At 42.0% G+C, this 23,165-nt stretch overlaps 1 protein-coding gene across 11 annotated transcripts in view; it reads left to right on the forward strand.

The window, feature by feature from the left end:
- ABLIM1 (actin binding LIM protein 1) overlaps positions 1–23,165 on the forward strand; it is a 341,410-nt gene that overhangs the window by 203,343 nt on the left and 114,902 nt on the right. For all 11 annotated transcript variants that reach the window (XR_010341744.1, XR_010341741.1, XR_010341742.1 and 8 more), the window contains one exon: positions 21,548–21,674. Coding sequence is in view for 6 of the 11 variants with exons in the window: in XM_064373819.1 (XP_064229889.1) it covers positions 21,548–21,674 (127 nt within the window). In the remaining 5 variants the exon portion in view is untranslated. The remainder of the gene's footprint in view (positions 1–21,547; positions 21,675–23,165) is intronic.

Here is a 23,165-nt window from a genome sequence, read left to right on the forward strand (position 1 = left end):
GGAGGAAACAAGAAAATACACATATTAGTGCATCTTATTCAGCACATGTGACCGGATCCTTGGCATGTGAATTTATGTGACCTGCTGACAAATAACAGCGGCTTGGGTAGGTTGACAGCTACAAAGCAAGGCACCATCTTAGACCCGTAGTAGGGTTTTGAGTCCTTCACCATTCTTACTACCCTGCCCCAAACACAAGAGATACAGTTACCCTCAGGTCACTGGGAAGGTAACCTCCAGTGGAAATCATCGCCCCATTATTTGGGAGGGTTTGCTTTGAAAGTACATTACCAAAAACTTTGAAGCAATTCTTGCTGAGTTAAGAAAAAGAGGCTTTTATGATTTTGATGATTTCCAGGATACGGTGACAACTGTAGCAGAGAATCATGTCATGGGACATGACATGGCCTGTCACGGGAATGGCTGTGTCCTCACTGTGAAGTCCTTTAGTCCAACTATGTTTTTTACTAGGTGGGGAAACAGGCTCATGGGCATACTTAAGGTCACATAAGCTATCTAATAAGATAGGGTCAGATGCAGGTCTTCTGGCTCCTGGTTTTTTGCTCATGCTCTCTCTCTCTTTTTGAAATCTAATACTCTCATTGTTTGGTTTAAATAGAAGTCTGATTTTCTTTTTTTTGAGATGGAGTCTCACTCTGTCACGCAGGCTGGAGTGCAGTGACCCAATCTCAACTCATTGCAACCTCCACCTCCCTGGTTTAAGCGATTCTCATGCCTCAACCTCCTGAGTAGCTGGGATTGCAGGCAAGTGCCACCATGCCAGGCTAATTTTTGCATTTTTCTTAGAGACAGGGTTTCACTAGTTGGTCAGGCTTGTCTCAAACTCCTGACCTCGTGATCCGCCTGCCTCTGCCTCCCAAAGTGCTGGAATTACAAGAAGCATGGCCGTGTAATTTGGGAACAGATTTCCTAGTCACAATTCTACCACAATGTTGATTCTAATTTTTATTAAATTTGTTTCTTTATATTTTCTGTTTTTATATGGCATACATGTTATATACATGTAAATGAAAAATATCTAACTCAAAGAATTGCATGTTTAATATTAGATTTAACAATCATTGCTTATGTGCAAATTGTTGGACCAAGTCGTATTTTCTCCTTTGCTTCCAATGGATGAAATCCCATTGCTATGCAACTGCTTTGGTCAGGATATCTTTATTTTTAACAAGTACTTGTCTATTTAAATAAGTACTCAAATGGCATTTATGGGGTATGTGAGTGTCTATAAAAAAGAAAGCTCTTTTATATGGATACACACTTGCAAATTACCCAGACTAGACAGGCACATAAATATTAAAGCAATGGGAGTTTTTGGCAAGTTTCAGAAATTCATTGGAGCATAATTAGAAAACACTTGTTTTGTAACTCTTCAAGAATTGCTCTATACTTTAAAACTAGCCTATGTAGCTTTAGTTCCTTTTTTATGACTTTTTAAAAATTTTTAATTTTTTTTTAAATTCCGGGGTACACATGCAGGACGTGCAGGTTTGTTACGTGGGTAAACATGTGCCGTGGTGATTTGCTGCACCTATCAACCCATCACCTACCTATTAAGCCCAGCATGCATTAGCTCTTTTCCCTTTTAAACTGAGTAAAGCTTCCTAAATGGAAGTAGAAAGTGGCCTTTTTTAAGTGTGAATCTCTCCCTTGATAATGTTCACAGAGTCAATGAAATATACCAGAAAGCCAAGGCCAAGGTCCTCTTTTTCCTTTGAAATATTCTGTTCAGAAATGAGTTTGCTCTTCTGAACCACAACTTTATTTCACATTCCGTGACTGGTTTCCCACAATCACTAAATAGGAGGGGAGGACAGCAGATAGGTAGAGAAACACAAGCGAAGTGGATGGAGTGACATTTATATGAAAGAGTCTCTGAGCTTACTGAGGAAAGATGCAGCCTTTTGATTTCAGCTGCTGAGCAGCTGCCATGTCTATTGTTCTGGTTTAGGAAGAACTCCCACTGGAGAACTCTGTTCAGTGCTTCCTCCACCTTGCAGTAATTCTTCTAACCTTGATATTGATTTTATTTTCTTAATCAAGCACTCACATAGTACTTATGATATATCAGGTACTGTGTAACTGGTTTACATTATTAACTCATTTAATCCTCGTAACAATCCCATAGCTTGGTACTAATACTATCCCCTTTTCAGAGAAGAAGAAACAAAGGGTCATAGAGGTTAAATAATTTGCCCAAGGTCTCATAGATAGTATCAGAGCTGGGATCTAAACCCAGGCTATCTGGCTCCTGACTCCATGTTCCTGTCCTGCATATTTCTCTGATGATGTAAATATCATTCTGTGATTTTCAAAGACGTGAGTGCCGAGACTTGGAACAGTGGCGTTTTCATCTACAGATTATCCAGGAGCCCTGACTCCAGGAGCTATGCACTTTCAACATGTCACAGCAGCCTCCCTGTTATATCAACTTTTGGTGAATGGAAACCACCAGGCAAGTTTTTTGTTTTTTTGTTTTGTTTTGTTTTGTTCTTGAGACAGAGTCTCACTCTGTTGCCCAGGCTGGAGTGCAGTGGTGTGATCTTGGTTCATTGCAACCTCTGCCTCCCCGATTCAAGTGGTTCTCCTGCCTCAGCCTGCTGAGTAGCTGGGGTTACAGACATGTGCTACCACACCTGGCTAATTTTTGTATTTTTAGTAGAGATGAGGTTTCACCATGTTGGCCAGGCTGGTCTCTAACTCCTGACCTCAAGTGATCTGTCCGCCTCAACCTCCCAAAGTGCTGGGATTACAGAAATGAGCCACCATGCCCAGCCAAAACCATCGGGAAGTTATTCATAGAAGCAAACAACTTCAATGAATTATTTAAAACTGTTGCTGCATTCAGTCTAATGCAATTTCAATCCAGTAAGCAATAAACCTTACATAAAAGCAATATGGTAGTACGTTAGCACACAGGGTTTTGGTAAACATTAATTAGATTGATTTACCGGCTGAATCATACTTTCAAAAAATATTATGTCCAGAAGATATGCTTTACCAGAAGGTTAAGGACAATCTTCGAAAGCTTCATTCCACTCCATTCTTCATGTATTTACCAATAACGGAGAGAGAAGCTGGATTCCCATGGGTTAAGGAGTGATGTGAGAGAAAGTCTGTGTGTGGCAACTGAGAGTATAGGGAATTGGGTTTGGGTTGCCATTTCCTGCAGGGTTCCTACGTGTTTCAGACATCTGAGCAGGAGTGGGCTGCTGTCTACAACCACCCTTTCCATGTCAAAGGGTGTCTGACTAGTGTCTGATGGCATGTGGGTTTGGGGAAATTGACAAGATGAACACCCACACAAACACATGCAAGCTCATCTTTTTCTTTTCCCTCCTCTGTGTGCAGCATCTTTATTCCAACTACAATTGGAACTCCTGCTGGTATCGGGACAAATGCTGTAGCTGGACTGAATTGAAATCATTTCAGATAAAATATCACGTGCATGTTTCCAAAGGGGAGGCAGACATTTCCAATTGTTTTACTTTTCTATTTAGTCCAGTAACCTTTAATACATGCAAGATAACTTTCTTCTATCTTTATGTTATCTCTCAAAAAAAAAAATAATTGTCAGGCTGAGTGAGCACTGTCTGCCAAGGGAGCATAGGGAAGATCTCCCCTGGCTTCCGAGTGCCTAGGGTCAGGCCCTGGCTCTTCCACTTGCTGGCAACCTCTTTACCTCCGCATCCTCCACTTCCTCATCTGTGAAATGGGATGGTAATCGATCACTACATTATAGGATGACATGAGTAAATAAGGTGCTATGTACTTACAAAACAGTAACTTACTGTTCAGGCACGATTTCTGAATTTTCATAGAGGACGGTTCCCACATTTTGTGACTCTGCTTTTGTCACTCTGCTGGTCATGACAGCTGCCTTTTTCTACTCGTTTGATATTTTCTACCAATATAAAAACTGACAAAGGCAGGAACGCATCCACACATATAGCACATGGATTTTTGGAGTTTGACTCATAGTGATGTGTTTTTATGACAGCATCTCCAAAAACAGATCTGCCTCTCCTTCTTTAGACACATTCTCCCCATAGGATACGATGGCAGAGGAGGCCTGGCAGGGAACTGCTGAAGAGTAGGGTTCTGGACAACTTCTTGGCTGGTTCTGATTCCATCTCTAGCACTTAAAGGATACGTGGCCTTGAGAACGCAATCTTTCTGTGTCTGTTTATTTATTTATTTATTTATTTATTTACTTGCCTGTACAATGGGAAAGGAACTTCCTTTCTCATAGGGTTGTTATGAAGATTAATAAAAATGAAAATCTTAGAAGATTTATGACACATAGGAAGCTCATATGTGTTGGCCATTATTCTTTGAGGAATTGGTGATACTCAGGATCAGAAAAGAGAAGGAAAGGGAAGGAAGAAGAAGACACAGTATAATGGTTGAGAATGTGGGCTCTGCATTTCAGAGCGCCTGGGTTTGAATCCTTGTCCTACCTCTTCCTATTCATGTAGGCTTGGGTGAGTCATTTGATGTCTCAGAAACTCAGTGCCCTTCTCTATAAATTGGAAAATCTTTACTTCAAAGAGTTGTTATAATGACTAAATGAGATGCTAAATGGGGAGAGGGAACCTGTAAAAGCCACGCAGGAGGAGGAAACCCACCCAGAGCTAAGGCTTCATTATTGTGTGTTTCGAGAAGTGAAATTGGAAGATAGAGCAACGAGGCCAGGTCCAGGGAGGCCTGGAGGAGTTTGGTCACACGGAGTTCCTGAGGATCGTTTTACCCTAGAGGATAATCAGGTGAAAACAATGTTCTAGAAAGGCTAAGGTGGTGATGGAGAGAGTGATATATGCAACATCACCAATTTGGGATCAGGGATCAAGGTTGGGGAGACCGTTGATTGTAGTTACCAGTAATGGCTGTGGTAAAAGATGAGGAATGTAAATGAAAGTCCCGTGTTTATAAAGATCGAGGATGCCATTCATTCATTCAACAAACATCTCATCCCATTGAACACCTACTATGTTCCAGGCATTGTTCTAGGCATCGGCCAAATTGTTTTTGTTTTTATTTGTTTGTTTGTTTTTGAGATGGAGCTTCTCACTGTTGCCTAGGCTGAAGTGCAGTGGTGCAATCTTGGCTCACTCCAACTACCACCTGCCAGGTTCAAGTGATTCTCCCACATCAGCCTCCCAAGTAGCCAGGACTACAGGCATGTGTCACCTTGCTGGCTATTATTTTTTTTTGTGTGTGTATTTTTTTGTAGAGACAGGGCTTTACTGTGTTGGCCAGGCTGATCTCAAACTCCTGACCTCAAGTGATCGACCCACCTTGGCCTCCCAAAGTGCTGGAATTACAGGCATGAACCACTGTGCAGGGCCTAAATTCTTTATTATATACTTAACATATTATATTACTATTACACAGTTGTCATAACTAAGAAACCGCCATTGGCACATAGCCAACTGCATTTTAATTGTTCACATGCATGCCCACCTCCACTACCAAGAAAATGAAAACTCGTGGAATATAGGGACTCTTTTGTCTTTCTTATACAAGGCCTAGCACTTAAAGTCCTAGATAAAAATTCCGGAAATTAAATCAAAGCTTTCTCAACCTCTAGACAGTACTAATTACAGTCTTGTTTTAGTATTCATTGAAAAACAACACACCTGTTACAGAAAGGTACAAAAGATATAAAGATCACCTGAAATCCCGGTGACCTCTGTTAACATTTTGGTGAACATTCTTCTGAATATTGCTCTAAGTGCTCTAGACATGTCCACAGTTTTACGTAACTTCTCCCCATAGTATTTTGTTTACATGTCTTCTTTTCAAAAATTACTTATTCTTCTGAGTGTCACACAAAAGGCTGAAACCCTTAAATTTACTTGGGTTGCTTGGCAGTGGGGTTAGCTCACGTGTGTCCTGGCAAAGCTGTGCTTTGATTTCCATTATAGCATATTACCATATAGCCCTGTTACCTCCTGGTATATTTCTCTCTCTGACCAGACCATCAGCTACTGAATGGTAAGAACTGGTGTTTTTTTTGGTTTGTTTGGGGTTTTGTTTTGTTTTGTGGCTTTTATGAATAGCACTGTGCACCTAGCAAGCACATATTCATTTAGTGAGTGAATTGACACCATCCCAGGAGAGCCTTTGAGGGAGTAAATCTCAGCTCCTGGGTCTAAATGGTGAGGTCTGATTGCTGTGTGAATGAAGATGCAGTTTGTATGCGTGAGAAGTAAGGTGTACTGGCATGTTTAAACTCTCTTTTATTTTCTCATCTCACTTGCAAGTGTTTTCCCTTACTTAGCAACAGGGGAAGCACTTACTGCTTCTGATAAATTTGTTGATAACAGAATCACAACATGTTTTTAAGAAAAGGTAGAGGTGTCAGGGATTGTTATCTCCTCAACTTTGAATATAACACTGGAGAGCAACTATACCTCTCTGCACATCTAGGGAGCCAGCACCTGACCTGGAGGGGTGACCTGGTGTGGCAGTTTTAATATTCCTCTACTGGATATTGAGAATGGTGTTGAGAGGCTTTGGAATCTTGCATAGTAGCCAAAGGTTCATTGTAGCGACAAGGTATATTGCAAAGAGGAACAATGATATTTAGATTTTTCCTGCTGAAATCTGTAACAATGATGACCCAGACATCAAGATCCCACGGTGATCCATCTTTTCCCTCATCCTGAGCCTGGATGATCTCAGTTGCAAGAAAGGAAGAAAAGTTCCTGCTTTATAGGGAATGGGCACAGCCTTAGGATTAATTTACAAGTGCTTTCAGTAGGTGGAAAGTGAGTGGCATTTTGTTACTTGCTGTTTGTTTCAGCACTTATGTTTCTTACGTGATAAAGCCCACATCTAAAAACTTATCCATAGAAATGGAATTTTCATAGTTGGAACAGCATTTATTTCCCAGTTGAATTTTAATTTTTAAGTAGCAGTAAAAATTTAGCTGTTTTTACTGCTACTTAATAAAGGACTGCTTTGTATACATATAATTGTATATTTATACAGATTGGCCACCACTGCTTTCAAGATTTGGGATCATTCTTAGCAAACTCCCCTTAAAATGTACCAAGACCCAAACGGATTAAAAAAAAGTACTCAGACAAATACTCATACATGAATGTTTGTGCAATTGCAGAGACAAGGTATAGCAATTGCTATTAGTAGTTGCCTCTAGGAAGGGAGAGAGAGAACTGGGTGGCTGGGAGACAGGGAGAGAAGGGAAATGATTTTGACTGTATTTTTCACCATATATTTTACCTATTTAAAACCGAAGTATATTGAAAAATAATATATTGTTTATTTTTCAAAATAAAAGACTCATTCCAAAGTCTTCCCGATGCCTGCCCTTGCTGTGACCTTCAGCCGTGTCTGTATTAAGTGACAGGTCATATGATGAAAATACTAAAAGTGACATTCTACCCCTTCTTTTCTTCCTCCTATCTTTGGAATAGCATAAATGAGCTGATGTTTGCTAATGAGTACAAATCTGAGAAGCTGACGTAGAGCTCAAGTCTGATTTCCTTTTTGGCCGGAGCCCAGGTATGCTAGGTGAACATAGCCAGTTAAAGATTTATCATAAATCTCTTCATTAGGTTAAAGTTTACACATAAATTAGGGAAATCAGCTCAAGCGCAAATTTTCTGGAAATAATTTTTTTTTTTAATTGAGGTGAAATTCACATAGCATAAAATTGACTTTTTTTTTTTTTGAGGCAGAGTTTTGCTCTTATTGCCCAGACTACAGTGGCGCGATCTCGGCTCACCGCAACCTCTGCCTCCTGGGTTCAAGCAATTCTCCTGCTTCAGCCTCCCAAGTAGCTGGGATTACAGGCATGCACCGTCACACCTGGCTAATTTTGTGTTTTTAGTAGAGGCGGGGTTTCTCCATGTTGATCAAACTGGTCTCGAACTCCCGACCTCAGCTGATCCACCCACCTCGGCCTCCCAAAGTGCTGAGATTACAGGCGTGAGCCACTATGTCCTGTCCTAAAATTGACCATTTTAAAGTGAACATTTCAGTGGCCTTTAGTGCATTCACTACAAATGTGCTTTTGTACAACTGTAACCTCTATCTAGTTCCAAAACATTTTCATCACCCCAAAAGAAAATTCCTGTACCCATTAGGGAGTTGCTCCCCTCTCCCAGCTTTCTCTCAGTCCCTAGAAACTACCAATCTGCTTTCTCTCTATATAGATTTACCTATTTTACCTATTCCAGATATTTTTTACATGAATGGAGTTATACACTATATAGCCTTTTGTGTCTGGCTTCTTTATTTAGTATAATTTTTTTTTGAGACAGAGTCTCACTCTGTTGCCCATGGAGAACAGTGGCACAACCTCCACTCATTGCAATCTCCGGGTTCAAGTGATTCTCCTGCCTCAGCCTCCCAAGTAGCTGGGACTACAGGTGTGCATGACCACGCCTGGCTAATTTTTTGGATTTTTTTGTAGAGACGTGGTTTTGCCACATTGGCCAGGCTGCTCTCAAACTCCTGACCTCAGGTGATCCACCCTCCTCGGCCTCCCAAAGTGCTGGGATTACAGGCATGAGCCACTACACCTTTTAAAGGTTGATCCAGTTCGTACCATTTAACAGTGCAGTTGTGTTGCTCAACAACAGGGATACGTGCTGATAAATGCATCATTAGGTGATGCCATCATCGTATGAACCTCGTAGGGTGTACTTACACAAACCTAGATGGGATAGCTTACTACACACGGGGCCACGTGGCATAGTCTACTACTCCTAGGCTACAAACCTGTATAGCATGTGACTATACTGAATACCGTAGGCAGCTGTAACACAATAAGTGTTTATGTGTCTAAACATATCTAAACATAGAAAATGTATTATGCTTCATGTTATGGAGGCTACAGTGTCACTAGGCGACAGGAATTTTTCAGCTCTGTTGCAATCTTATGGGACCACCGTCATGTATGCAGTCTGTCATTGACCCAAACATCGTTTTGTGGTGCATGACTGTACTTCATTTCTTTTGTGGCTGAATAATGTTACATTGCATGGCTATATCACATTTTGTTTATCCATTCATCTGTTAATGGGCATTTAGGTCATTTCCATCTTTGGCTATTATGAATAGTTCTGCAGTGAACATTCATGTATGTATGAATGTTCGTCTGAGTACTTGGTTTTAATCCTTTTGGGCCTTGGTACATTTTAAGGGGAATTTGCTAAGAATGATCCTAAATCTTGAAAGCAGTGGTGGCCAATTTTCTTAACCTCTTCCAGAAATTACTGGGCTGGTGTCCACTAGTGTTCATGTCATGGCAGGCTATGGCATGGACACCATTGAATGGCACTGGGTGATGGCACATAGCAGAGTTCATCCGGGTGCCTTTCTTCCTCTCGTTTGCTTTCTCTTCCGCCCTTAGGTCCTTCCCCTTTTCTACTGCTTTGCTTCTGCTGGTCATAATTTGAGCAGACGACCATATAGTCATTGCTTAGCATGCTGGTAGAAATTTACCCCAGATTTTCCAAACTCTCCAGAAAAAAAGAGTATCCAGTGCTGAGAACAGAGGCTTCAAGCTTCAGCCATGTTTGTTCTGTCTTCCTGCAAAAAGATATAAAAGGACTGACCTTTGTGGCCCAGGGATCACGTAATGTTTGCAAGGCATGTCTGGATTATATTTTGTAAGCAGAAGGGAGAACTGCTCCAAGCCCACTGAGCAGCACTGGCAGAGCCATGTGCTTGGTGAGTGGTCATTTGCCCTGCCCTGACGAAGACCCCAGGGTGAGGACACCCTGTCTGCTACAGTCATGGCCAGAACTTTTCATCCATGCAGGTTGGAAGTCAGTATTTTTTCTTTTTTTTTTTTTTTTTTTTTTGAGACGAGTTCTTGCTATGTTGTCAAGCTGGTTTCAAACTCCTGGGCTCAAGCAATCCTCCCACCTCAGCCTCCAGAGTAGCTGGGAAGATAGGCATGTGCCACCACGCCTGACTGGAAATCAGTATCGTCAAGGTTGCCACGTGACCATCGCCTTTTCTGAGAGCATCCCGTGACTGGGTGGTGCTTGGCTTTGCTGTGATAGTTCCCCATTTTCCTCTTGCTATGCAAATGGTATTTTCAGGTGAAAGAGAACTCTACTTTTGATTTCAGGTCAGTTCCTATGATGTTTACGTCATCAGAAATAATGTGAGCAACCACATGGGACCAATGGAGGAGGGACTGGAAAGCAGTGATGTTCTGGGCCTGTCCTCCATCAGCTGGGCTTTTGAAATTGTTAGCTGGTCATTTTGAAGTTAAGAATATACTTATTAGTATGGTGGTTTATTCTATACACATAGCCCCTCCTTTTATTTTTAGTTCTGAAAACATGCACATATACAGACACACACACACACACACACACACACACACACACACACACACGTTCTCCCTGACAGGACCTGAAACGTTAAAAATGGAGCAGGTGACAAAACAGTCTTAATGTTTTATATAAATATTTTTATTTCCCATGTAAAAGAATCTCTGTTATGTTTTATAACAGAGTTATATAGTCTTAATGTTTTATACTAATATTTTTATTTCCCATGTGAAAGAATGTAAAAGAATCTCTGTTACATTCCCAAGAAATACAGGTTTGTTACTATTTCTATTTATTGTTCAGAGAAATGGAAGAGTGTCTGTTTAAGAGATTCTTATGAAAGGCGCAGTAGGCACTGTCTTTAAGCAGATATTAAATTTCTCAGCTCCTAGCCAGTTTTCAGCAGCCTTTCAAAGTACATGTTCTGCTTGGTAAATGTACACTCTCAAGTAGCTGGTGTACTTGCTGTGTAGAAGGCACCTGCATTCTTCACCTTGTTCCAAGCAGGCTCTGAGAAATTCAGCCCTCATGGACTCATCAGATCAGTCATTGAGTCCAGCCTTGATTGCAGTGGCAGGTGTAGGGGCCATTCAGAGTCATCCTCCAAACGTCACTAGTGGCAGTTCTTGGACTCTTAATTCTAATGCTTCTGGGAATGGGGTCTGAGTTGGTATTAAGTCCACAGCAGACTATCTTCTATTTCTTTGGTGCTCACCATCATACACAGCAGCATTAGCCATGGGATTCCTGCTTAATAAACTGTTAAGCAGGAATAATAATAAATTGTTACTCAGTTAATCCAGAGGAAAGGAAAATAACCTGACTCCTTTTAGTTTCCTGTTCACTTCCTGGTTATAGATATGGGGGGTAGGGGAACAGTCTAGGCCCTGCTCCTTGCTGCAGAGAAAGTCAATGACTGAGACAACAATTATTGCCAAGGAAGAAGGCTTTAATCAGGTGCTTCAGCGTAGGAGATGGGAGACCAGTCTGAAATCAATCTCTCTGACTGTCTAAAATTAGATGTTTATATAGCACAGAAGAAATGTAACAATGTGTAATAAAACAGGAACTAAGGAGGGGTAAGGAAGCATGATGTATGAGGGGTCTGGCATCTCATTGTCTGGATGGGTGATCTAGTGAGTTCAGTTCTTCAATTTTTTTGAGAATCCTAAGGGTCCTTTTCTGAGAAAGGAACTCAGATAAAACAATTATTTTGGGTTTTGATACATTTTAAGGGGAGTTTGCTAAGAACTTTCCTAACTATCCAGCTTTAAGATCAGAAGGGCCAATTTCTATGTTTATTCAAAAAAAAACCAAAAACTCCCTATGGAAATATTAGGTCAGTTTCAAGTCCATAGCACTCCTAACATTCTGTGGGACTGGTTTAGAAATAAGAATTAGAAATTCAAAATGTGCAATGGCCTCTATTTATGAAAACTGTGACCAAAGTAAGTAAAACTCTAAGTATATATGACATATACTTAACACAAAGGGAAGAGAGGATTTATTGTCAAATACTAGGTTGTAGAGGACTTAGAAAATGGCTGCTGCCTGGCCCACCTTCTGCTTTCCTGATGAAGGCTGACCTCTCTTGCTATTATGGCCCACTCTGTTGCTAAAACTTGTTTGTTGTGCAGTAATTGTTTTCCAAAGACAACAACCTTCACTTAAAATAGCACTTCAGAGGCTTGCCCTGGCTTTCATTGTGTCCAGCATGACCATTAAGAGAGCAAAGTGAGCAACTGACCTACAGGGCCACGAGTGATTATGCAAGGTCTAGTTCAAGGTTACACACTCAGGTACCACATAAACCTTTCAAAATCATTGAGTCATTTTTCATAGATCTGAGATGTAAAATATGTATAGGATTGAGACCCCCTTTTCCACAGAGTGGGAAGACATTGCACCCACATGAATGTTCTGACTCCCCCACCCAGTATGTGTCTTCCAACCTTGTATTGCTTTTCTAGCTAATGGCAGCATAGAATTTCAGAAGCTAAAAGTAGTTTTTAAAAATAATCCTTGAAAAGTGCTGAACCTAACAAATTTGTGGTTTCACATTCTATTTTGTACTTTCTCCTTTCTTATGTTGACCTCATAGCCATGGTGTTTGCCATGACATGCTAAAAAAGAAAATTGTGGACTCATGTCAGTGACTTGCTTTAAATAAAAAAACATGGACTGTGGCCAGTCAATATTTGTCAACTCCTAGGTGTCTGATTTGGGACCTGGCAAAAAAGCCTGGATGAAGATGAAGGTCAGCATTCAACAATATCCACTTGCTAGACCAGTATTCTTATCACTACTAATGATTGGGCCTTTTTGGTCAAGTAGAGGTTTTCAAGTGACTAAATCATTTCTGCCTTAAAGATGTTGAAGTCAAAACTGTTGCCCAACTCTTACAAAAAAATAACATAAGAAAAATCTGTTTTTTTTAATCCATGTGTTGCAAACTAATGGGCCTAGGAAGGCTTGGCTAGTAACACAGTTGCATATGGTCAGCTCAAGCATGAAGAACAGGTGCCAACTGACAACTTATGGAGCGATGGAAACCCTTGCAGATTGGAACTATCTGTCCTGTATAAAATGAGCAGTCACCACGTGTCTCTAAACAGTTATTCCCATGATGGAATCCACATGTCAGGGGCTGAGCTAACATGCTGAAGGCTTGTGTTGAAGGCAGCTTGTTAGCAGAATCTGATCCATGTTCAGGTCACCCGTCTCCTGTGCCCCTTCCTTCTCTCTCTTTTGGATAGAATGAGTATTCTCTACCTCCACCATTTTATTATACGAGATTGGGAAATCCGTGTTCTCAGGGAACAACTGAGTGACAAGATAAGATGGCATTAAATTCAGGACCTTAACTTACCCAAACCCTAGAACTTAAATTTGTTATTTTTTTTTCTTGGAGCTCCTTAGCTTGAGTCCTGGCCAGATAAAGTACTCTAGTTAACAGTCTATTAAAAGGATATTTTATAAGGTCTCCAAAGTCTTATTCCATTTTCTATTAATAACAACCTAAATCTGAAATGATTTTGTTTCTTTTTATTTTTCATCCACATATATAGTCACAAACTTAATTTGTACCTTTGTTTATGACAAATACTCTTTCTTTATTTCTTTTCTTTCTTTCTTTTCTTTCTTTCTTTTTTATGAATCTTGTAAAAAAGGATCCCAAGGAAAGCTTGAATTTTCTTGAACATATCTGGGCAACAGTTTCAGTACTGAAAATCAATTTTTTAAATACTTTATTTAAAAATTGTATAGTAAAGGAAGGGCATGCTCTGAAGTGTCTTAAAATCCCTGTGGACATTTTCAAAGTCTCTGTTATCTCAGTGTCTCAGTAAGCATCGATTAGATGCATAAAGTTTCTCCCCAGTCTTTTTTATGTAATGATTTACATTCAGTTCACAGTAGTTCGCTATATAGTCTTTACCTTTGAAGGAACACCATGTCTTGTTCTGTAGTGGCTGTTTTTGCCCGTTTACAATGAAGGAGGCAGTAACCAAAGAAACAAACCCATGATGGGAGGTTTAAAGTCAGAGCAGTCCTCAAAGCTTGGGTTCAAGTGCATTTGAGAAAAGATTTGTGCTCTGTGTTTAATTGGGCAGGCAAAGCCTTAGTTTCCCATGTGTATAATGAAGCATTTGCATCTGATGGTCTGTAAAGTCCCTCTGGCTCTCAGATGTTCTGTAGTCTGTAAAATGCAGACCCAAAATCTTTATCCTCCCAAGTTAGTGGGAGCCCTAGGGTAAACTGAGATAACAGACATGCAAAATTCAGAACACATGATGTTAGTTTCATTGTGATGGTTATGAAACTAATGAGAATCTAAAATGCATTCCCCAGAAACTGACAATTGACCATTTAAAATTTTTTTAAAGGGAAGCAGAAATACAAGCTATATTAGCTTATTGCAGGTATCAGGACAGTAGAGACATGGCGTGTTTACATGTGTGTGCCTGAAATTCGGCTAGGAATTACACATTACGTAGCCTGGGAAAGTAGGTATTGCTAACCTACCCATTTTACAGTTGAAAAAACTGAAGCCCAGCAGTTGCCTAGTTTGCCCAGGGTCCCTCCATTCAGTGTCAGAGTGGGAATTTGACTTCAGTGCTCTTCAGCTCCAAAATACTTAACTGCTGTGAGTTGCCCAATTAGTATCTAGAATAGGCCAACACACACGGGGAACAAAACAATGAAGACTTATTTTTCCCTATTGCTACTTTTATTATCCTGTATCAGAGCTCCCTTTTCCACCTTAATGATATCTTTTAGAGGCAGGGTCTCACTCTGTCACCCAGGGTGGAGTGCAATGCTGTGATTATAGCTCACTGCAGCCTTGAGCTCCTGGACTCAAGCAATCCTCCCACCGCAGCCTCCAAAGTAGCTAGGACTTGCAGTCCTAGCACTGCTGTGCCTGGCTATTTTATTTTTTTGTAGAGATGGGATCTCATTATGTTGCCTAGACTGGTCCTGAACTCCTGGCCTCAAGCAATGATCCTCCTTCCTTGGCTTCTCAAAGTGTTAAGATTTCAGGTGTGAGCCACTGCCCAATCTGATAATAACTTAGATCATGTATCTTTCTTGTGACTTTCAGCTCTTCAAAGTCCAGTCCAGTTAAAAATTCTCTTCCCACATCCATTTCGGAGCTTCACCCTTTCCTAGGTCAGGCCCAACCCCAATTGAAGACCTGCAATGAGGCTGGTCTTTCTTATCTCCTTTCTGTCCTTTGGGGATCCTTTGGGGTCTTGGACAGGGGGGTGGGGGATTAGAAGTTGAGGGGACAAGGTGTTAAAACTGTGTGATCGTGCTTCTTTCTGCTAACACTGGCTGGAGATTTATAGTGGGATGAGGGATAGATTTTGAGTTCTTGGACAGAAGTGCAATTTCTGGTTAATCTCTTGCAACCCACCCTTCCCCATTTCCCAGAATCAGGCCCTGCTTCCTCATGGTCTCCTCATAGCTTGTTACTAATGAAGTCACCCCTACTCAGCGGGCACCTTTTGCACGTGAGCTCATCAAGATGCTTGGGTGTGGGTACCATCCATGGGACATTCTCGCGCCTCCAGTGAGCTGAACAGTGGCAGTTCACACCACGTCACTTCTGTCTTCTCCTTCACCTGCCATCAAGAGTGGCTCCAGCCAGCTTTGTGCCTTTCCTGTTAAGTAGGCTCCAGACTTTATGTCCATGAATGCTTCCAAGCTCCAGGATACATCAAATCCTTCTCTTGGATACCACAGCAGTGCTAGGGCCTGAGCTTCTCCACTCAGTAAACATCTAGGTAGAGAGTGGGAGGCTGTTCCTCCTTCTAACAGGATCCTCTAATCCTTGCAGCAGAGCAGAGGGGAACACCACTCTCTTGCTGTGTGGAGAGCTCCCTGCTGACCTCAGCTATCTGTTTTCCAATGTCTGATTTCAGAGTTAGGTGGGCCGCAGGGTTGATAGTCATCAGGTAGATTCTACCATCTTTTGGTAAGTCCTGCCAGGATCTTCCTAGCACCCTTCGTTGGAAAATGGAATACTCCCCATCATTCTCAGCTCTGAGGTTTTAGCCAAAAGTTCCAAGATACTAGGAAGAGTCCCATTCTGTATTCTGGAAGCTTTGATCCTGGCTAGGTAGTTGCTCTGAATGGCAGTTACTACCTTTATAAATGGCTCTGCACATTCGAAGCATGCAGGCCTGGGAAGGTAGGGGTGGCTGGGAATTTAACTACCACGTGGTTCTCTTTTTTTATAGCTAGTTCCATGTCCTCAGCCTTCTTTTCCAGAGAGGCATCTTCACAGAGTAAGACATCTTTGGGGCCCTTATTCATCTCAAATGGGAAATTCCAGGAAGGCAGAAATAGTTCTCAAGAAGAACATAGGTTTCCTGACTGAGGGGAGCTTCAGTGCTGTCCAGGAGATGACTTCTCTCTTAGCTTGGGAGCACCCATCTTCGTCCTGAAAGCCATATGTCCCTTTCTTCAACTTAAATACTTTTGCAGCCCAGGTGTCCATAGCCCTATGCTAAAATCATACACAAATAAATAAATAAAAATAACTAAATATATTAAAAGAGACAAGATCCCTATTGTTAAAGATATTAATTGCCTTTGAACAAAATGATGCCAATTTGGAAGCAGGTGTGTACACGGATGTTAATTTAACCTGGAGGCCGGGCGTGGTGGCTCATGCCTGTAATCCCAGCACTTTGGGAGACCGAGGCAGGTGGATCACGAGGTCAAGAGATCGAGACCATGGTGAAACCCCGTCTCTACTAAAAAATATACAAAAATTAGCTGGGCGTGGTGGCACACGCCTGTGGTTCCAGCTACTTGGGAGTCTGAGGCAGGAGAATTGCTTGAACCTGGGAGGTGGAGGTTGCAGTGAGCCGAGATCGCGCCACTGCACTCCAGCCTGGCACCTGGCAACAGAGCAAGACTCTGTCTCAAAAAAAAATTTAACCTGGACATGAGTAGCCAAATCCCTGCTTTTTCCTGGCTTTTGATGCCAAGAGTGAAGGGCTCAGGGTCAAGTGTTTAAGGTCAGGCGTTTGCTCTTTCTTTTTTCCACATTAGGTCATTGTTTTTCCTGGGTAGGACACTGGTGAGTTGCACGTGGGTTTTATTTCCTCGATGCTCCTCCATATTCACCTATTTCTGACATTGGCAATAATTTCAGTGCCAATCACCAGCTTTCTATATTTGTCGGCAGCTGCTTCAGTGATGTGGAAACAATTTTCTCAACAGCTGAAAAACATGAAGATAGAGAGTAGGACATTTTGTTCTTTATAAAAGAGCTTAGCTGGAGTGAGCGTGAAAGGAGGGAGCAATCCAGCACCAATCTTTTGTCTCTGCATCTTTTCCACTCTCTCCAGCACAATGTCAGGCTCGAGTGAAGACCATGGCTTTGTCCAGACAGGAGTGAGTAGTCTCTGTGAAATACACCAGAATACTTCAGGTCAGGATTCTGACGTGGGCTGGTATTCTCTTATCTAGGAGGTGCTCTTTGTTGATTTGCTTGATTTGTATCATAAGGTTTGGCAGAAAGGAGGCTTAACCCTAGCCTTTACTTCCAGCCCAACCTTACCAGCTGGTTGGCTTTAAGCATTCAGTGAATATTTTTCTATAAAACATGTACAGTGGCTGTTCCCCATGAGGCACAGCCTCATGGATCTGAGTGGCACAGACGCCACCTGCGAAGTCAGAGGGCTTCCAGTCTGCAAGGCACTCTGACTAGAACGATTGTGGAGACTAAATGGTACCATGTTTACAAAGCCTTCAGATGGTGCCTGATTCTAGAAAGCCCTCACTGCAGAATGATCATAGTGGTGAGCCAGAAAAATAGGATCTAGAGACTGGGAGCCTAAGGGGAACCCGCGGCTGACTTCTTAGAATTAAACCAAAGGAAAACTTCTGCCTCTAATTAGTCATGGGCCAATCCTTCACTTCAGCCTCTGATTGGTTGCAGGTCAAGGTTCCACTTCAGCCTCTGATTGGCCCTGGGCCAATCCTTTGTTTGTGTAGGGTATAACTCCAGTTCAGCCTCTGATTGGCCATGGGCCAGTCCTTCATTTGTTTCTGGTGTAACTCCACTTCAGCCTCTGATTGGCTGCAGGCCAAGCCCTCAAGACTTTCTGTCCCCTAACAGCGATCCTTATTATGTTCAAGTTGTGTCTTTGCTTCTTTCATAGCTGTGGGATGTCTGGGCACTGAGGTGCCTGTAAAAAGCCCAAGATCTAACTCTGCCCCTAACCAAGGAAAAAGGGAGCCTATTGAGTGGCTCACGTGTACCGAGTGTTGTATTATGCAAAACATTTTACAGTGCATGACTTCTTTTCTCCCGTATAGCAGCCTCGGCAATGGCTGCTGTCAGCATTTTACAGATGAAGAAATGAGGGTTCAGAGAGAGTAACCTGGCTGTCTTCCTGGCACCAAACCCCTGCTGCTCCTACCTTCCCCACACCATTCACCTCCCTGGACCTCACTATTGGTGCGGCAGAGAGACTGCAAACAACTCTGTCAACCTCCCTGAGGCCATCCATTGTCATTTGTAGAATTGAAAAGCCATCTCTCAAAGTTGGTTTTCTCCCTTAAAAATTCTATTAAACAGCATCTTCCTTATTATTTAAATCTTTGCTGCCACCTAGTGGGAATTATGAATTAGAAGAATAAAGAAAAATTTCAATTCGACTTTGATTTTTAAAAAACTGTCCATTTCATCTAGGCATGGTGGCTCACGCATGTAATCCCAGCACTTTGGGAGCCTGGGGCGGGCAGATCACGAGGTCAGAAGTTCGAGACCAGACTGACCAACATGGTGAAATCCCGTCTCTACTAAAAATACAAAAATTAGGCAGTGTGGTGGCGTGTGCCTGTAATCCGTTATTCAGGAGGCTGAGGCAGGAGAATTGCTTGAACCCAGGAGGTGGAGGTTGCAGTGAGCTGAGATCATGCCACTGCACTCCAGCCTGAGCAACAGAGCAAGACTCTGTCTCAAAACATACACACACACACACACACACACACACACACACACACCCAAAAAATAAAACAAAACAAATAAAACCTGCCTATTTCATCCTGGAAACAGCAAAACTATGTAGACAGTGAGAAGATTAGTGGTTTCCAGGGGTTAGGAGGAGGGAGAGGTGAATGGGAGGGGTTTTTGGGGCAGTGACACTACTCTCTATGATGCTTCATTTCAGGATCTTTGTCTAAACTCAATGTCCAACATCAAAATTAAACCCTAATGTAAACTGTGGACTCTGGGTTATCATGATATGTCAGTGCTGGTTCATCAGTGGTGACAACTGTTCCACTCTGGTCCCAGAGGTTGCTAATGGGGGAGGCTGCGCACAGGTGGGGACTGGGGGTATTGGAAATCTCTTTACTTTCTGCTCAATTTTGCTGTGAACCTACACCTGCTCTAAAAACAGTCTTTTTTTAAAAAACTGTCAGTTTTCTTACATCCATACTATGCTCCTAACCTTTAAAATTTATATTTTTAAACACATATCATGGCCTTCCATTTTTATTTTTATAGTAAACTACCAGACCTTTTATAAAAATCTTGGTTAGATGTTCGAATTCATATAAGCCCCAGCTTTTAAAAAATGCTTAATCTTTTGTGAACATCTAATATACACTCATATGTGTATGACTGTTTAATACACACTCATATATGTATTACATAATAGACTATACATTAAGAAATTCTAATTTGCCGTATTCAGAACTTACATTTTTAAGTTTTATAAATATTCAAGTAATTTACATTATCCTGGTTTAAAAATTCAAACAACACAGAGGATGTGAGTTAAAAAGTAAAGTCCTCCTCCAGAGAGGGAAGTTTCTTAAGAATTTTTAATGTTTTCCCCTAGAAATGTTCTATTCTGGGACTGGGACACACACACCCTTTTCTTTACTACTTTTTTATGAATGAGCTTATGCTATGCTTACTGTTCTATGGCCTGCTTTTTTTACTTAATCTATTTTGAACATCTTTTCATGCCAGAGCAGAAATCTACCTCATTCTTTTGAACAGCACATAGTATTCCATTATCAACTATACTATAATTTATTTAACTGATCCTTCACTGATGTCCATATAGCCTATTTCCAGTTTTTGTTATTAGAGAAATGCTATAGGGACTGTATGCGTGCACATACACGCTTTTGCAAATATATTTGTAGAATAAAATCTTAGACATAAAATCATTACTGGATCTCAAGGTTATGTGAACACCCACTGACCAAGAGCACCAGAAATACACCTGTCATCAAAAAAAAAAAAAAAAGAGCAGGTCAAGTTTATTTAACTAGCTGCAGCAAGAGGGAAGCCAGAGGAACCGTGAGCCCACTCTGGGTGCAGTTTGGAGGAGTTTTCATGGCATTTGGGCTTGTGCTGGGTAGTTTTAGCAAGGATTCAAAGGAGCAGAAAAGGTTCTACGTGAAGTGTTGTCAAGAAGCAGGAGCAGGTCAGTGATTAGGTCTCTAAAGTTTTTCTGGAGGTGAGAGCATTGAAGTTGGGCTACAAGCGTCACCAGGAAAGCAGCAGCAGTCACGGATGTGGTCAGAAGAGGGAGTCATTACATCACTTTTTATACCAACTGGCCTCGTCTCTGTCTTGGTCCAAACCTGGCCACGAAGTGGCCTTGCCAGGACACAAGTTTATTCTGTGTGTGTTCTGTGTGATCAGCTGGGAACCTCACGGCCAACCTGACAGCCGTGCTTGCTTTCGTTCTCTCAGGTACACTGATGCAATGTCTGTAGGTGTTGAAGTTGCTTTCCAGAAAGGTTACAGCAATTTACAGTCTTCTGGGTTCTTTTAAATACTCAACTTCCCTAACAGAATTAAGCAGTCAATAATCAGGTTAATTATGGCCATTTTAATAATAGCAAATGTTTCTAGTCACTTCCAACCTGCCATCTACCACTAAATCTGTTAAATGCACTGAATCCTCATCAGAGGCCTGAGACCAGGTGCTGATAACATCTCCACTTCCCTAAGAAGAAACCCAGGCTTCGAAAGGGTGTAACTTGCCTTGATCACATAGCTAGCCAACAAGGAGTTAGCTGGGGTTCAGGACTGGGATGCCTCATTCCCGGTCCACACTCTTTACCATGAAGAAATAATTTCTCCTTTATCATCCTCCCAGGAGCCTGCCAAGGAGAATTGAAAGCTAAGGAATTAAGAGCCATTTAATTGATGATCACAAATCTCTGAAAGGCTGGTTTGGGTTGATAAGGAAGTACAGAGTCCCATTTACAAAAGTGAGATTTATGGGCAGCCTTCCAGGAGTAATCACGTATGTACTGTTAGGCGAGGCATCAGCTTAAAGTGCTGAGTTGTTCACTGTGCCCTCAATTAATAAATGCCTATGAGCACTTTCTTAAAAACACAACCAAGACACTATAATTAAATATTCTCTGGGCCATCAATAGCTCAGATGGTACATAAAAAAAACTCCAAGAAAGCAAGTGGGTGAAGGACACCCATCCCCTTAGATCCATGGAGGTTCACGAAGCTTCTGTGCCACGTGAGGATGCAGCCTGCGAGACTTCACCGAGAAAGATGTGCGGGGAAAGAAACTGACCTGAGATGGTGCTTGAGTAAATACTGATTGAGTGTGTGATGGGCACACAGTAGGGTTGAACTGGGCTGCCTGCTTGGATTTAGCAAAGGAAATGTGTAGTAACCACTCGTGGCTGCTCTTTTTCAGATTGTGCTGGCTGCGGAAGAGATATCAAGAATGGGCAGGCACTGCTGGCGCTGGATAAGCAGTGGCACTTGGGGTGCTTTAAATGCAAATGCTGCGGGAAGGTCCTCACCGGGGAGTACATCAGCAAGTAAGGCTGGGCGCGGGCACGTGTTCCTTTCAGTGGGCACCGAGTGTTGTGGTTCTTCTGCAGGTCCTGGTCTCAAGGGCCCCACAACGCCAAAGGTGCTGAAATTATTCACATCCTGCCATCAGAATGAACTTGTTGCTATAAAACTTTTGAAAAGAATTTTATTCTTCTGCTTTGGTGTAATTTGGCTACTGTAAACCTAATGAAATGTTAATCATTGCCTAATGTAACAATGAATGAAGCTGACAGTGTTACACTGTATGTTGTAGCCAATTAAGCATTTAATAATTTCCCTTTTGCTATTCATTCTCCTATGAGGAACTAGTAAGCCTTTGTCCGCCTTCCAGGGCTGGAGTACATTTATAGAAGCCCCCCAAAAGCACACAAAGCCTAGGCTGTGGGCCCTTTAGGACTGTGCATAAAGCAGCCTGCCAGGAAATGGGTTCATGTTCAATAGTAGTGGATACTAGCTACACTTAAGGAAGTGAGGTTGTTTTTTTTTTTAATGTAGCCTGGCAATGAGGGGAAATTTTCCACTGTATACCTTTTTATGCCTTAAAAAAAGTTTCCTGCTGGGCGCAGTGGCTCACACCTGTAATCTCAACACTTGGGAGGCCAAGGTGGGAGGATTGCTTGAGCTCAGGAGTTTGAGACCCACCTGAGAAACTTAGCGAGATCCATCTCTAGTAATATAAATAAATAAGCAAGCCAGGCATGGTGGCACATGCCTGTAGTCCCAGCTACTTGGGAGTCTGAAGTGGGAGGATCACTTGAGCATAGGAGATCGAGGCTGCAGTGAACTATTATCGTACCACTGCACTCCAGCCAGGACAACTGAGCAAGACCATGTCTCAAAGAATAAATAAATTCATTCCTTTATTCATTCATTCATTTCCCCAACCACATGAAATCACCTATTCAAAAATATTAATGAATGTAGTTTAAAAATATAGTAAAACAAACAAAAGGTAGCTTGTGTCCCACCCCCTAGAAATCTAATTCTACAGGCCCAGGGTAAGGCTGAAACACCTGCATTGAAAGGGCAAGAAGGCTGGGTGCAGTGGCTCATGCCTGTAATCCCAGAATTTTGGGAGGCTGAGATGGGCAGATCACCTGAGGTTGAGAGTTCGAGACCAGCCTGGCCAATATGGTGAAACCCCATCTCTACTAAAAACGCAAAAATTAGCCGGCTGTGATGGTGGGCACCTGTAATCCCAGCTACTTGGGAGACTAAGGCAGGAGAAACGCTTGAATCCAGGAGGTGGAGGTTGCAGGGAGCTGAGATCGGGCCACTGCACTCCAGCCTGGGCGCGACAGAGCAAGACTCTGTCTCAAAAAAAGAAAGGGCAAGAAGCTCTTCGGGTGACCGTGATGGACAAACAAAGTAAGAAGAAAGGTGCCTGGCTTCTAAGGGAACATTGTAAGCTGGACAGGGGCAGGTAACTTGGCAGTCTAGAGAGGCACTCTGTAGCTCTTCCATGCAATCACACA

The sequence above is a fragment of the Aotus nancymaae genome, unplaced genomic scaffold (genome assembly GCF_030222135.1).
Source record: "Aotus nancymaae isolate 86718 unplaced genomic scaffold, 86718_ANA_hifiasm-v0.15.2.pri h1tg000010l, whole genome shotgun sequence".
NCBI classification, from domain to species: Eukaryota; Metazoa; Chordata; class Mammalia; order Primates; family Aotidae; genus Aotus; species Aotus nancymaae.